General features: G+C 48.8%; 1 protein-coding gene across 6 annotated transcripts in view; it reads right to left on the bottom strand.

Moving 5' to 3' along the window:
- UBR4 (ubiquitin protein ligase E3 component n-recognin 4) overlaps positions 1-15441 on the bottom strand; it is a 2945062-nt gene that overhangs the window by 2105109 nt on the left and 824512 nt on the right. For all 6 annotated transcript variants that reach the window (XM_069611069.1, XM_069611071.1, XM_069611072.1 and 3 more), the window contains exons 26-28: positions 14824-14948; positions 14430-14527; positions 13958-14115 (exon numbers count right to left, since the gene is read on the bottom strand). In XM_069611069.1, the coding sequence (XP_069467170.1) occupies positions 13958-14115; positions 14430-14527; positions 14824-14948 (381 nt within the window). The remainder of the gene's footprint in view (positions 1-13957; positions 14116-14429; positions 14528-14823; positions 14949-15441) is intronic.

The following is a 15441-nucleotide window of genomic DNA, read 5'->3' as shown; positions in this document are numbered from 1 at the left end:
AATCTTGCTTCTGGAGAACCACAAGGGGACCAGCAAAGTTTCAGTAAGAATAGGACTTCGGAAGACAATGCACTGCACTCAGGCTGGAGGTCCCCTGGTATTGGCAGTTTGCAGCCCAGCCAAGGTGGCTCGTTTTGCAGGTCTTCTCAAGACTAGTGAGTCTCACCAGCTCCTGGTAGAAGTAATTGTCTTTGGGACACCGAGTTCACTTGGAAGGAAGGGTCACATCAGGCTCTGGTTACACAGCAGGCTCTCCAGTATCTGGAAACAGTTACAGCCAGGGATTCATCATCTTACACTTCGGATTCTTTTGATTCAGCTCCAGTCGTCCTGCCTCTTCAGCATCCAGAATCAGACATTTATCCAGGAATCCAGCCAATCATCAAGCAAGCAACATTCAAACCTATGTGTGTGGCTGTCCTTTCAGGATAGCCAGTATCCCAGTTGGAACTGGTTCCAGGCAGGCATGCCAGAAGACTAAGGGCTGCAGAGTTTTGAGCTCCTCCCCCATTTCCTGTCTTCAAAGACACTCCGGAGCATCGGCAGTCTACACAACAGGTTCCCGCCAAAGACAAAAATAAAATCAGGACCTCCCACACCTAGGACGGCAGAAGGACCAAGAAAGGACAAGCACACTAAAAATGGGGGGAAAGAAAGAGGACACCCTTCTGGCAGAATGGTGACACTTCTGTGCATTACCGCAGCGGATTGGACAGCCTGTGAGTAAAAAGTGTCATTAAAGTATGTCCACTGCCACCAGCCATAATAGTAAGCTTGTCATTGTAACAGAAATGTTAAAGGAGCAGTAAGAAAAGGGATACCATGCATCTCCCCAGCACTCCACATAAGGTGGGGTGTGCTGGTCTCAAAACTAAAATGTAATGGGGATGAAAATCCCCCTCTACACTTGGAAGCAGTAGTTCACACTAGGAAATCCAGAGAAAATAAAGAGAGAAGCCCAAAGGGCTAACCAGCAACACTGCACATAATGTGCTGTGTGCTGCAACAAAATGTAGATGCCAGTGCATTCCAAGATGGCCGACGGAGCGCGAGGACGTGTCTCGCAGTCCTCCGTCTGGGCCTGCTGAAGCAGACATAACCCGGTACCCAAGCACACATCCCCACCCGCCCCTAGAGGTTTGTCCTGATGACCTGGTCCCCCCACAGGCACCCCACAAAAGCAAACACGGAAAGTGTGGTGAATCCTCATATTGAGTCACCTGCGGGGTGCAGAGACCTTTCGGAGAGCAAATGCCCAATCGGAGCATTGGACCAGGGACGCCCGTAGTGCCATCACAGGGAGCCCCTGGGGGACAAGTTAAGGCTGTGAGACTGACCACGAGGAGCCTGGTCGCACAGAAAGGAGTGAGAGACCCTCCTTAATAGCAGATCTCGGGTAGCAGCAGCACACTGTAAAGGAGGCGCAGGAGGTCGTGAGAAACGGACAAGGGGTTTCCCGCCCTCGAGAATCAAGAATCGGAATATGCCCAAGGAGTGCATCCCCACAGACCGTGGCGAGATGCCTGAATCTCTGAGGTGGTGCCCAGCTGGAACGAGTAACATGCCGGGAAGCCTGGAAGGTGGAGCACCACAGTAGGAGGCTGATCAACAGCTGCGGCCTCAGGGAATAGGAAGGACAAGAAACCACCATCGGAGCTGCAGGCTCTGGCAGGAGAAACGAGAAGCCTGACAGACGTCTGCGGTGTGGATCAACTAAATGGCAGGGATGGCTTGCCCCCACACCCAGCTAGCAGCAAGGAACGAAGGGAGTTGGGGTACTCCTGGGAAAGGGTCTGGTGCGTATTATCGGCGCTGGCCTGGCCCGGCACCATTCGCAAAGTTAGTGCCCTCGGCAGAAAGGGGGTCCTAAAGTGTCAAGGAAAACAGAGGCAAACATTGTCAGAGGGCCCTTTGAACTTGGAAGTGAGGATGCACCCCCCCACCCCACCCACCCTCACTAAGCAGGTGCACAAGAGATTCTACAAGCTTGGGGGGCCGGGGTGGAGTGCAACAAGGGGCAAAGAGCATTAGAGAGGATTCATTGATAGCAGCCTGAAAGCCAATCACCCTGTTACATGGCGAAAGTCACCAGGGACAGCTTCCCGGCGACAGGGTATTGCCCCAGACGGTTACGGGGGACTTCCTGGGGCCTCCCCTACCCGGAGGCAATAAGAAAAAAGGGCAAAAAGGAGGATCAGGCTCAACAGGAGTAGGCCTGAACAAGGGAAGGGACGTCGCCTACACTAGGAGAAACATCAGGCAGTAGAGGAAACCCCTTCAGATGCCAGGAGCCAAGGCCAAAACCGCTTCCACCAAACCTAAGGGGTCAACGAACATACCGGAGGGCCAGCTGGTACGCTATTGGAGGCAGTAGCAGGGAGAGGGGCCAGTTCTAACCCCTGGGAAACAGCAGGGAGGCATATCCAAGGGAGAGACCACAGGTGTCATGGCCCTGAACAGGGACAATCCTCTAGAGTGCCTTAGAGGCAGGGAGGATAGACTAGTGAGCTCTTTCCAGGACCAAATGGATAAAATGAAACAATAATCCGTAGCTCTATGCAGGAACTGAAGAGGGAATTTACAGACCTTGGTACCAGAGAGGGCTGTCAGAAGTGGTGGAAGACTTCAAACAAAATAGTCTTCTCCTGGATAAGTTAGCAAGGGCCACTCAGAACATAGCAATACAAGCGGAGGATTTGGAGAATCTCTCCTGCAGGTCGAACTTTCAGGTGAAGGGGCTGAGCGGGGAGATTCTAGTCGCAGACTTGAGGGGCACTATGCAACACTGCTTCGGGAGCATACTGATGGAGAGTGAACCAGAGGAAGTGAAGATCGACCGAGTGCATAGGGTGGGTCCCAAGAGGAGAGAGCCTGGACTGAGACAACGAGACGTTCTGGTAGTCCTGTCTTCCTATATGATGAAGGAAGACATACTTCGAGGGGGCAGAGCCCAACAGGGGGTAACGATTAATTGATACCAGATTCACCTCTACCAAGATTTAGTACTAGCTACACTGCAGAAAAGGAAGGCTATGCACCCACCAACAAAAATCCTAATAACAAAGAACATACCATACAAGCGGAAGATTCCATTTGGCCTACTGTTCACGAGGGAATGGAGAAATCCGAGAGTCACAACATACGAGGAAGGCCTGGCAATCATGAACTTGGAGGATGAAAAGACACACCAACCGCCAACAGCCCAAACCACTCAATCAGGTAAAACCAACACACCCTGGGAGTGGTCCGGATGCAGAGGCAGGAGCGGGGGAACAGAAGAACAAGTTACTTATCAACTGGTAACGTTCTTTCGACTGGATGTTCCTCCAACGCATTCCACATCTTTGACATATAATGTCCACAGCTGTGCACGTCAGAAACCTTTTCGGCAGAGGGCGTCCTGCCCCGGGTCCATGTCACTCGAGGACCTCTGTCGAAGATGACATCACAGGATGTTATAAATAGGACGCACAGCGCCCGTAGCCTCAGTTTAGGTTTTTTCCCCCCCCAGAACGTGTGACACCATTCAGATGCCTGCTGGACTGCATTTAGCCTTGCGGAAACGGAAGATGCAATCGCATAGGAAATTCTCCTAAGGGGCAGGCTGGGAGGGCGATGTGGAATACGTTGGAGGAACATCCAGTCGAAAGAACGTTAACAGTTGGTAAGTAACTTGTTTATCGAATGGATTGTGTCCTCCAATGCATTCCACATCTTTGACATACTCCCAAAGCAGTACAACTAAATGGAGGAGGGAAAATAATTTAGAATACCCAATTAGATTGCAGAATAAAGAACCGCCTTCCCAAAGGCCATATACTGACCAAGTCTTGTATCCAGGGAATGTTTTACAAATGTATGAATTGAAGCCCAAGTAGTGGCATCATAAATATTCCTAATAGGAACACCCCGCTGGAGGGCGGTGAAAGTAGACACGCCCCTAGTTGAATGAGCTCTCAACCCTTCAGGAGGGTCTTTACCCGCCAACCGGAACACTCCGTAATGGTAAGGATAATCCACCTGGAAAAGGTCTGTGTGGTAACAGCCTGGCCCAATCAGTGTCTAGCATATCCTAACAAAGAGTTGATCGTCCACTCTGACCCTGAACATCCCAGAAATATAAAAGCTAAGAGCTCTCCTAGTATCTAACCGATGGAGACGCTACTCTTCCTTACCAGGATGAGGAGGAGGGTAGAAAGATGGAAGAACCTCCTTTTGGCTCAAATGATATTCAGAGACTACCTTATGTAGAACAGAAGGGTGTACTCTCAGTAAAACCCTGTCCTTGTGAAAAACAGTAAAGGGTGGCTTAGCTCAAAGGGCCTGCAATTCACTTAATCTGCGAGCGGAAGTAACCGCAACCAAGAACACAGTCTTGAAGGAGCGTAATCTCAAAGGACAAGAGTGCAAAGGTTCAAACTGAGCACCCATGAGAAATCTCAAATTCAAATCCCAAACCAGCACCCGGAAAGGGTATGGCGGGAATACATTAGTCAATCCTTTAAGAAACTGACAAATCAAAGGAATCTTAAAGTAAAGAACATTCTTCAGACAAGCGCTTAATGATAGACAGCGCAGCCACGTAACCTTTAAATGGTACCCACTTGAAGGCCCCTGTGGGCCAAAGAAAGCAAGAAAGACAAAACCATAGGAATGGAGCACTGAAAAGGATCAACATTGTGATCCCTGCACCAGTCACAGAACTTATGCCAATGGCAACGATACAGGGATTTTGTTGCAGGCCGCCTGGCCGAAAGCAACACATCCATCATGTCATCCGGGAGGTCCTAATCCTTATACCTCAACCTTTCACATACCATGCGTGAAGGTTGAGAGTATTGACCTCTGGATGGAGAACCTGAAACCCCACCTTCCCCCCCCTGCGCGCACGAGAGCAGATCCTCTCGGCGGGGAAGACGGCGTGGAGGGCAGATCGACATTTCCAGACGTTCCAGGTACCACGCAGTCCTGGCCCAATCAGGAGCAATCAGGATCATGTGGGAACCGAACCTCTGCAACACTTGAGGAATGACGGGGACTGGAGGAAACGCGTATAGCAGTGGGACTGACCAATCCACCACAAAGGCGTCTCTTAAGGCTCCGCTTGGAGGAAATTCCCTTGAGCAGAATCTCTTGCACTTCCGGTTGACACTCGTGGCGAAGAGATCCACTTGCGGGGTTCCCCAAAGGGAGAAGATCTCCTCTAGGACTTCCTGAGCCAACTCCCACTCGTGAGAGACTGCTCTGCCAGCTCGGAGCGTCCGCTACTGCATTTTTGGCACCAGCCAGATGAACTGCCGATATTGAAATTTCCTGTGGATGGCCCAGAACCAGAGCTGCATTGCATCTCTGCACAACAGAGTGACCCTGCCACCCCTTTTTTGTTGAGGTAATGCATGGCCACGGTGTTGTCCGTCATGACGTCAGGGCCAGCCCGATGGCTCTCAGCTCTAACAGACTGATGTGGAAACTTGATTCCGATGTAGATCAACGACCGCTGGGGGTCAAGTTGTTGGCATAAGCGCCCAATCCTGTGAGGGAAGCGTCCGTCACTACAGTCGCCTCCAATTCCCTTCGTTCACCCACCACAGAAGGTCCTGGGAAACCAAGCGTGGGATCTGAACAGGATCCATCATCTTGCCGGACAACTGCAACCACTGCATCTTGAGGACCCACTGAGGAATCTCATCCACAGCCTGGCCTCTGGCACCAGAAAAATGCAGGAAGCCACGAGGCAGAGCAACCTTAAGAACTCGAAAGCCGGGAGACTTTGGGCATGTTGAAACTTGTCCACCATCTGTACAATGTGATGAGCCCTTACCTGGGGAGGCGAACACTTCCCCCAAGGACGTGTGCAACACAATCCCGATGAACTGGAGCTGTTGGGAAGGTGCCAGGTGCGACTTCTTTAAATTCAGAGAGAAGTCCAGCTGTGGTGCGGCAGGTGACACCGAGATGATCCAAAGCTAGCTCGGGAGAGCGCGCCCGGATCAGCCAGTCATCCAGGTACGGGTCGACGTGATTCCCCCCCTCCCCCCCCTCGCCTGAGGTACGCTGCCACCACCACCATGAGATTGCTGAAGACACTCGGGGCGGAGGTCATCCCTAACGCCAGTACCCAAAACTGAAAGTGAGTCGCCAGCAGCAAACCTCAGGTACTTCCTGTGTGTGGGATGGATTGGCACATGGAAGTATGCATCCTTGAGGTCAAAAGACACCAACCAAAGTTGAAGGGCCTGGAGGACTTGAGAAAGAGTGACCATCTTGAACATGTCCTTCCTGAGAAGTTTGCTCAACCAACGCAAGTCCATGATGGGTCTCAATCCCCCAGTCTTTCTTGGGGATCAAAAAATAAGGGGGAATACCAACCCTTGTTCCTCTCCGCTACAGACACCAATTCTATGGCACCTTTCTCCAGCAGGACAAGATTTCCTGAGTAAGGAGTGGATCCGGACTCTTCAAAGAGTGTTTCTCAGGTGGATTGTCGTGGGGCCACTGAAGGAAGGGAAGGCAGTAGACGCGGGCTATGGTATCCAGAACCCAGGCATCCGAAGTAATGGCCCACCATTCTTCGAGATGCTGAGACAGTCTGCCCCCAACCGGCGAACCATGGGACACGGCCTCACAACTGTTTGGAAGCGGCTGCAGCAGTGCCTGAGGCAAAGAGGCAGCTGCCTGAGCGGCTATGGCACCATGATTTCCCCAACCACCATGAGTACTTTTTCGCTGGCCCCTTTGACTGGCAGCCCCTCTAGTTCTACCAGAGGAGGAGTAGAAATGAAAGGAACCTCCCCTCCACTGCTGTCCCCTAGGACGAAAAGGCAGGGCTTAAAGACTTTGCCGCAGCTTCTGAGGTCTGAAACCTCTCAAGGCTCCTGTCAGCCTTGCTGCCAAATAAATGAGCACCATTAAAGGGCATGTTCAGAAGACGGGCTTGCACATCCGGAGCAAATCCCCGACTTCCGCAACCATGCGAAACTGCACACAACGGTGCTCGCAGCCATGGACCGGCTCGCACTGTCAGCCGTATCCAAACCCGACTGAAGGGCCTCACACATGGCATCCTTGCCATCCTGCACGATAGCAAGGAAACCATCCCTTTCTTCCCCCTCAGGAATACGCTCAGCCGCAAAAGCAACACAAGACCACAAAGTGTGTAAACCTTGCCAAGGCACACGTGGAGTTGGCCGATTTCAAGGCCATGCTCCCAGCAGAAAACCCCTTCCGTGCCCAACCGTCGAAGAGCTTGTCGTCCCTATACGGAGGGATGGTAGGGTACGCCACCTGCCTCGAGGTGGCCGTAGCCACCTGAACCACCAAACTCTCAGGAGTGTGGCGAGTAGACAAATAGCTGGGGTCGCTAACGGAAGGCCAGCATTTCTTGGTAAGCTTTTTATTTACAGTCGGAAAAGATTCCGGGGACTGACAAGCAGCTACCACCCTTTTCTGGAAGGTAGAATGAAATGGCAAAACAGGGTCAGAGGACTGACCTTGATCCAAGATGTCCATCAGATCATCTTGCACAAAGTCTTCTGGAGGACTAGACCAGCCCAGATACTCTGAGACTCGTGCCATGAGTTTCCTATAAGAAGACCCTGCATGAGCCCCAGGCTGAAGTCTACCAAGCTCCACTTCCAGGGAAGTGTCCAGTCCACTTGCATCACGGAAGGTCTATCTCAACTCCTCCAACTGACTGCTCCAGAAAGAAATCGGAGCATCATCAAGGTCACCAGGTTCCTCAGACCTTTCCTCCTCTTCCAAAATACCATCCAGAGGGGGTTGAAACCCAGGTCTGGGGACAGAAGAGGGCCTTGAGGGCAAAACCGGCCTCACCGACTTCGATGTAGCCTTTCTTGGAGGATCCATAATGTCTGGGTACTCCAATGGCAAATTCAGTGAAAACAATTCCTGAAGGCGCCGATAGCACCTAAGGGTTCGACGTCGAGAGCGTCGACAACCTCGACGTCAAGATCGCCGAAGGCTTTGGCGTCGACACAGGTGCCAACGGCACTGTGGGCTAATACCATGGCAAGGTGTTGATGGCAGAATCGGACGGACGCAGCGCTGAACAAGTTGACGCCGGCCCGAGCCCTCAATAGGTTGCTGTGGTCTCGCTGGCCTCTCGAGTCATCGGTGGAAACCCCCATGGACTTGGAAGTCCGGGACTTAACAGGCTTTGAGCCCCTACCTACCTGGAGCTTCCCGTTCCGCAAGCTCTTCGCAGTTAGCGACTGGCATTTCGAGCAGTCGTCGGTATCATGAAACTCGCCGAGGCACCACAAACAAATGCAGTGGGGGTCGGTGAGCGACATCTTGGACTTGCAGTCCCGGCAGGTCTAGAAACCGCACTGCCGAGTCAGAGGGGTCGAAGAGAAAGAAATCGTCAATGGAGAAAACACATGAAGCGCGCCGAGTCTCACGAAGTTAACACGTTCTCGGAAAAAACGAAACTGAGGCTACGGGTACCGTGCGTCCTATTTATAACATCCTGTGACGTCATCGAGGCCCTTGAGGGACATGGACCTGATGCCATCGACGCAGGACACCCTCTGCCGAAACGGTTTCCGAAGTGCACAGCTGCGCACATTACATGTCAAAGATGTGGAATGCTTTGGAGGACACAATCCATTCGAAAATATCCTTGAAGGGTCCGCAGACCAAATGAAGGCAATCGTGGAGGACCAGCTCGCTAGGATTGTTCCGTCACTGAACTTGATCTGCCCTTCTACAAGAGTATGGGAGGGCCACGGTTAAGGAAGGCAATGAGGGTGAGGGGGGTGGGGGGGCAATAAGGGGGAAGGAGGTCCAGACAGAGGGGAGACTGAGTAGACCATGAAAGCACGTAAAGGCCATAGTTCACCCCTGTAGGGGAAATTCCCCGGGGTTGAACCAGGTCCCATGCCCCAGGATGGTATCTGGGGTAGTTCTAGGGCACTCGGGTCATGACCGGGAATGGGGAGGGAGGGAGGTGGGTGGGATGGTAATGAGGTGAGGAACGGGAAAAGAGGGGTGGCTACTTGGTAGGGGGGAGAGAAGGGATTGTTATGGGACATTGGGAGAGAGGGGGGACTGAGCAGGGGGGAACCAGACCTGTAGTATAATGTCACTTGGAGGCTATAAATTGGGAACGACAGAGAAGGGGGGGATGCCCAGCAAGGGGGAAATATCAGTTAGAATGACATCATGCAATGCACAGGGATTAAACTCACCCGCCAGGCGTCAGAAAGAGGGGTTGGGTCAGGCAGATATCATTATGCTCCAGGCGACCCACATAAATAAAGCAGACAAGTTAATTCTCAGATTTCATCAATTTACTCAAATGCACCAGGCGAATGCGCAGGGGAGAACGTCAGGAGTGCTCATAGGGTATAGAAGCTACCTGCAAGTGCATGTACTAGCTACTCTAGAAGACAACATGAGGAGATCCCTTTCTTACAAGTGCGAATGGGGCAAAACGTAATGACTTTGGGGACTGTTTATGCACCCAACACTAACCAGGCCAACTTCCTTCAGGAAGTTATGCTGAAATTAGGGAAATTCACGGAGGTGGAGATCATTATCACAGAGAAATTCAACCTGGCTTGGGACCCCTCCAAGGACAGAAACACAAGGAGTGGCCAGTGGAGTAACCCTCCACTCAGACACTTAAAAGAGGCCTTTGACGAGCTAACGCTTAGGGATGTGTGGCGGGAGATGAAGGAGGAGAGTGGCTTTACGTGCTTCTCTCACATATATCAGACTCTGTCCAGGATTGATTACATCTGGGTCTCTGTAGCTCTCCTGGGGGAGGTAGAAGTGCACTTAGTAGCAATTACACTGTTTGACCACGCACCTTTAACGCTAACAATACACAGGTGGGAGCCGCGTAGGGGGCTGTGGGCCTGGGCCCTCCTAGGAGAGATCCTGGCACATGAATCATTAGTGGGCAAACAGTAATAGGATAGAGGAGTTATTTACCGAAAATGAACAGGGAGGAGCGTCACAAGCAGGTTTTGGGAAGCCTTTAAGGCGGTGCTTCGGGGCGAAATCATTGCTTTACAATCCCAGAAACAGAAAATGTGGGCGGCCATGGACCGGGACCTGGAATCCCAGATAGCGACAGCCACACACACATTAGCAAACAACAGCGGCAATTATAACAAGCTAAGGGACTTAAGAACTCAGCTCAAACTACACCGATCGTGCAGGGCAGAGGGCACCCTTCCGCACAAAGTAGCGATTCTACCTTCATGCAAACATGGCACAGTCTCCTATCCAAACAGTTAAGGAAGGTAGAGGCGGACTGCACCATTACGTCAGTAAAGCAACCAGATGGGTCATAAACAACCGAGACAGAGAAACTAATGAGTCCGATAACCCACATCAAAAAGAGGTAAAGCAGTACTATGAGCAGATCGCAAACCGTTAATTGACTAGCAAGGACAGGAACTTTCTGGAGGAAGAAATCATGAGCAAGGAAGTGGAGGCGGTGATGTAAGGTCTGATGGGAAACAAAGCTTCGGGACCAGACGGTTTCCTGGCGAACATCTACCAAAGGTCTTTTACTAAACTGAGACTGAAATTAGCAAGTCTCTTCAATTCCTCTAAGCAGAAAGACAATGTGACCGCCCCTCAATGGCAGAGGCCAAAGTGGTGATCCTCCCTAAACACAATAAGGACTCAGGCTCTTGCGGATCATACCGCCCAATTGCACTCCTAAACTTCGATGCAAAAATGGATACAGGGGTCCTGGCAGCTAGACAATCTCCTCTACTACCCAAATTGATAGGCACAGACCAATCAGGGTTCATTAGGGTTAGGCACACATGGGACAACATGTCCCATTGTTAGGGAGAATTCTCAGAAATGTGCTAATTCCCTCCACTTTAGAGACCCCCAGCAACTTTGCTGGAATTTGAGGACTTGATTTTTTTAACCTAGAGAGAGACCCTTTTCCCACTCATGTATTTTAATGTGATTTTTTTAACTCTGTTTCTTTTGGTTGTGGAGTCTGACAAACTCCATAGCCATCATCTCTTACATTGTGTCACACAGCACCTTAGCGCAGTGACACAGGGAAGTCTTTCAGATTTCCCAAAGGTTTAAACACCTTCTCTGTGATAAACTACTGTTTCCCAGAGCAGTAAAATGAAATTGACTTTACTTACATTTGTAACTTTCTAGACCCAGCACACACTATCTTACAATAGGGTGGTGAAGGGGTTACTTACTATCCCCTTTGTCTAGCTTCACATGTAACATGTTTATGTTACCCTTTCTACGATGAATGGCTGGTGGCAGTGGTTTACTTTTAACTACTGTGGTGTGAATTTACCGCAGGCTGCGTTCGCAACTGCAGTAAAGCACCCAAGGGTGAATTTTTGGTCAAAAATGCCCTGTCTTTTTTTGCAATTTCTTTGTGGAAAGGTCCTTTTTGAGATTTACTCTGCGCGCCAAACCAGGTTTGGTGATTGGCCAGATGACTATCCGGCAAGGACAGCCACCCTGCTGGGTGACTAACAGCTAGGCTGGAATGAATGGGAGAAACCTGAATAAAAGGCAAGGCTTTTGGCTTGGAAGGCAGAGTCGACCACTGGACGAAAGAACCGAAGAAGAACTTGAAGGGGACGCGCGCTGCAACTCTTGGACCGTTGGTTTGCCCGGTGAAGCCCTACTGCTATGCTGAAACTCCAAATTCATATCGACCGAGAAGCCCCTTCAAGGACGACTTCTCCCCTTGAGTTGGTGGGACCAATCAACTCCAAAGTAAGCCACCTGGACATTCTCTCAGAGCTGGTGGAGTTGCTGCTGGAAACCAAAATCCCAGGGAGAGGAACACCAGATTGTGTGTGTTGCTTTTAAGCTGGCCAGGAACTCCAGGAAGATCCTCTGGGCTCCCAGGAAGCAGGACTGACAGCGCCTGAGCCCCCTCAACAGAGTGCGGGACCCCAGAAGCAAGGAAGGTCTATCTGGACAGCCAGAAACTGCAGTGTTGCTATTTGCGATAGTCACAAGGAGCTGAAACACTGAAGTGCCACTTGTTTGAAGATTGCCAGCTGCGAGCGGTGACTGTCCCATTGCATTGCAGGAGTCTCCAGAAGTCCACCCTCTTGTCCCCACGACTGAGGCCCAGGAACAGTGAGATCTGCAGAGCTGCACAGGAACAGAAGTCATCTGGTGCACTTTTTCTTCAATCCAAAGGTACTGTAAACTCTGAGAGAACTTACCTCTTATTGTAGAGTTGCTTACATAGTCTACTACTCACAAGCCTAAACAGAGTGTGGCCCTACATTGATTCTTCTTTTCTTCAAAGACTTCTAAAACATTGTGCTAAGACTTTTCTTACCTACCAGAAGTGCTTCAGCTCATATAGACTTTTGCCCATTGACTTTGGCTTAACCTTTTATACTGAATGACTCTGCTTAGGGGATCCAAAAGTATTTGCCTGCTTAGGAATATTTGCGAGCTCTTGTTATTTCTAATAATCTTTTCCTTTGACCAATTTCTAAGAGTATTCTAAATGCAACAGATATTAATGTCCCCAGGACCCTAACTATTGGAGTCACCAGAGTGTGTAGGTTGTGACTTACTGTGGGCCATCCCAAAAGGGTATTTACCGATTTAGAAACTAAGTGTGTAGTTTTGGAGTGTATTTCTGTGTTGCTGCTGAATTGCTCCCTTCTGAAGAAGGCTTATTCTAACTGACTGATAAATTAATAATTGTTTATTCAAGAAACCTTGTTTATAACAGTTTATTTGAATACGTGTCACTGTGAATCTCTGTGTAACTCCCCTACAGCTCACATTGACCCCTCAGGCGATAAGCCTAGCTGCTCAACAGGCGACCAACTTGTGTAGTACAGACTTATACCAACGCTTGGGTTCCTATTGCCAGGAGGTCAGGGTTGTTGTAGTGCACCTAAAGGGTACTGCACACAATCTTCCCTAACAATGGGGCATAGTAGCGATGGAATGGATCACATATGGGCTACAAGGGGACAGAGACAAGTTCTTCCAAGAGTGGGGAATGGTACTTTAATACCTACGGGGAGATTACTCAATGCAATGGTGCCCCCAAAACCTGAAGATTTTGGACATAATGTAAAACCGCAAATTCCTTCGGTGTCACAAGAACTTGTACCAATAATGTTTCAATTTGCAGGTCGGGGGGAGGGTGGGAAAGGATGGGGGTAGATTGAGGGGTGAATCTGATCTTTGTAAAAATTAAGTACAAATAAAAACGTAGATGCTCAAAAAGTAATCAAAAAGGGATAGTTTCAAAAATACACTACGGAAAGCCTAAAAAATGACACCCATAAAAAGAGCAAAAGAAAGGGTGAGTGGGGGAAAAGGTTCCCACTCAGTGAGGAACAAGGAGAATAATACACAAGTCCAGCAAAAAGTTCTGGAGGCTCACAGTTGAGGGAGATTTAGCATAAAAATTGCAATCTTAACAACATTTACCAGCACCGATGGTCTTAAAAACAGATTATTGTACCCATAGCAAATTAGCAACAGGCTAGGGGACTGAAGCCGATGGCTTCACTTCCTTCTAAAAAGATAGGACAAGTTAAAAAACAAAGGAACAAGTTTAGGGGTCCATAGAACTATGGAGGGAAAGTTACCAAAAGAGAAATCTTTTCTAACATTCCCCAAACACTCATTTATTGTTTGTAAGTGTTTTATTTTCCGTCTTGAAAGTTATCCGAGCATAGAGGTATAAAAAAGATTTATGTTCACTTTTTGTGGTAGGTAATTTTTATCTTTTATTAACAAGTCGGGTTTTCTGTGCGTTTATCAATATTGATGATTTGTTGAACTATGAATTTAAGAGCACATACTAAGATGTTTTGTAGCAACAGTTTGTGGGAATATGTGGTGTACTTTATAATGAATGCTTGTCTCAGAAATTACCATTCAATTTAGTTGTAGGAATCCCTCGGTTTTAATAAAGAAAAAATTGAGTTGCTGAACTTACACAATCAGGTCCCCAGTGAGCCGGACCAGTGACAGGAGGATGTGCTTGAGGGAGGTCGCAAGGGGCAGGCTCTGGCTGCAGAGAGTGCCCAGATGGGCGGCCTGCACTGCACAAATGTAGCTCTCAGCTGGTATTGTATCATTTGCAAAGGCATTGCGCTGAAAAAACAAAAACAATTCCAAAAAAACTCACAATAGTCCCATGGTTCAGTAAAGCACTACAGACCACAAAATGAGCTGCAATGAGAGAATTTTCAATCCGCCAAACAGACCCGGAACCCAGCAACACACCCTAAAAACCTCAAATTATCTGATTTTAAATCATGAAATCAGCAAACATATATGACTGACCATCGAGCAAGCAGTTTAAAATGCATATCATTAAACCTCAAGTGGGTTAGTCTACTGCCAGACTTTGAAAAAATGAACACATTCAATTTGCCATTGGAAGGTTCTCATGACACACAACATACCCAGGAACCGATGTTTGGAAACTCATTGGTGTAGATGTTGTTCCAGGACTCACATAAAGCCTGCACCACTGATGGCAAGTTCTGTATCAGTGCTGGACCTGAAACCAACGCAACCAACAAAAAGTAAGGTGGTGTTCCTTTTTGCAGCACAGTACCAAACTTGCCACTATTACCAAATACAAAAAGTGTTTTTAACATATAGATGCAAGGCAAAGGTCAATAATAAGTGCCCAATTAAAGGGAGATAACTCAGACAATACACTGAAGTTCAGATTAATTTAGCTGATGTTACTAGGCTTTGAAGACTCCGCTATTGCTACAAACACATTCCCCAAAAGCATGTGACAAATACTGCAATGGCAATTCACACCCAACAGTGCTTAGTGATACTTACCCAGAGAATTGGTCTTGCAGCGACCTGATCCAATAGCCAGCACAGCAGCATATCCCTGAAGCTTCTCCTCAGAGGGCTTGCTCTCACTGGACCCTTCCTCTGAAAGACTCTGAAGAAGGTATGACCTGTGAAAAGAAGGGACAATGTCACCAATAAGTCATAAAAGAAACAATAGCATCAGGAGAATGAAAGGGAATTAACACTGAAAGGTATGTTAAGAGTTTCACCACACAAGACCGAAAACTGAAAAGCAGAATGAGCAGACAGATTCAATAAGTTAGAAACCAGACTTCACTCATGCAAATTGCAGTTACTAAAACTATGGATATTTGTTAGGATAGTTTTTCTAAAGTCCAACTAAGGGCTTAGTATAACCATACAACTGAGACAGTACAAAACTCCACTTCAAGTATAAGGCTGTACCACCTAAGTATTTGCTAACGTAGATAGAGCAGCCAGGCTTATCTTAGGAGAGAGAGGGGGCTGTAGGAAAGCACAAAGAACCTGTAGCATACCAAGGGTTAAACAGAAACACAACCGGAAGTAGTATAAAAAATAAAGGTTTATTAGAAATACAGTTAGGGCAAGTGAAGACTTGGGGTAAGTACTTTGTCAGAG

The sequence above is a fragment of the Ambystoma mexicanum genome, chromosome 8 (assembly GCF_040938575.1).
Source record: "Ambystoma mexicanum isolate Mex_15411 chromosome 8, UKY_AmexF1_1, whole genome shotgun sequence".
Lineage (NCBI taxonomy): Eukaryota > Metazoa > Chordata > Amphibia > Caudata > Ambystomatidae > Ambystoma > Ambystoma mexicanum.
The sequence above is the reverse complement of the archived record's forward strand: the minus strand, read 5'-3'. Positions and strand labels throughout refer to the sequence as shown.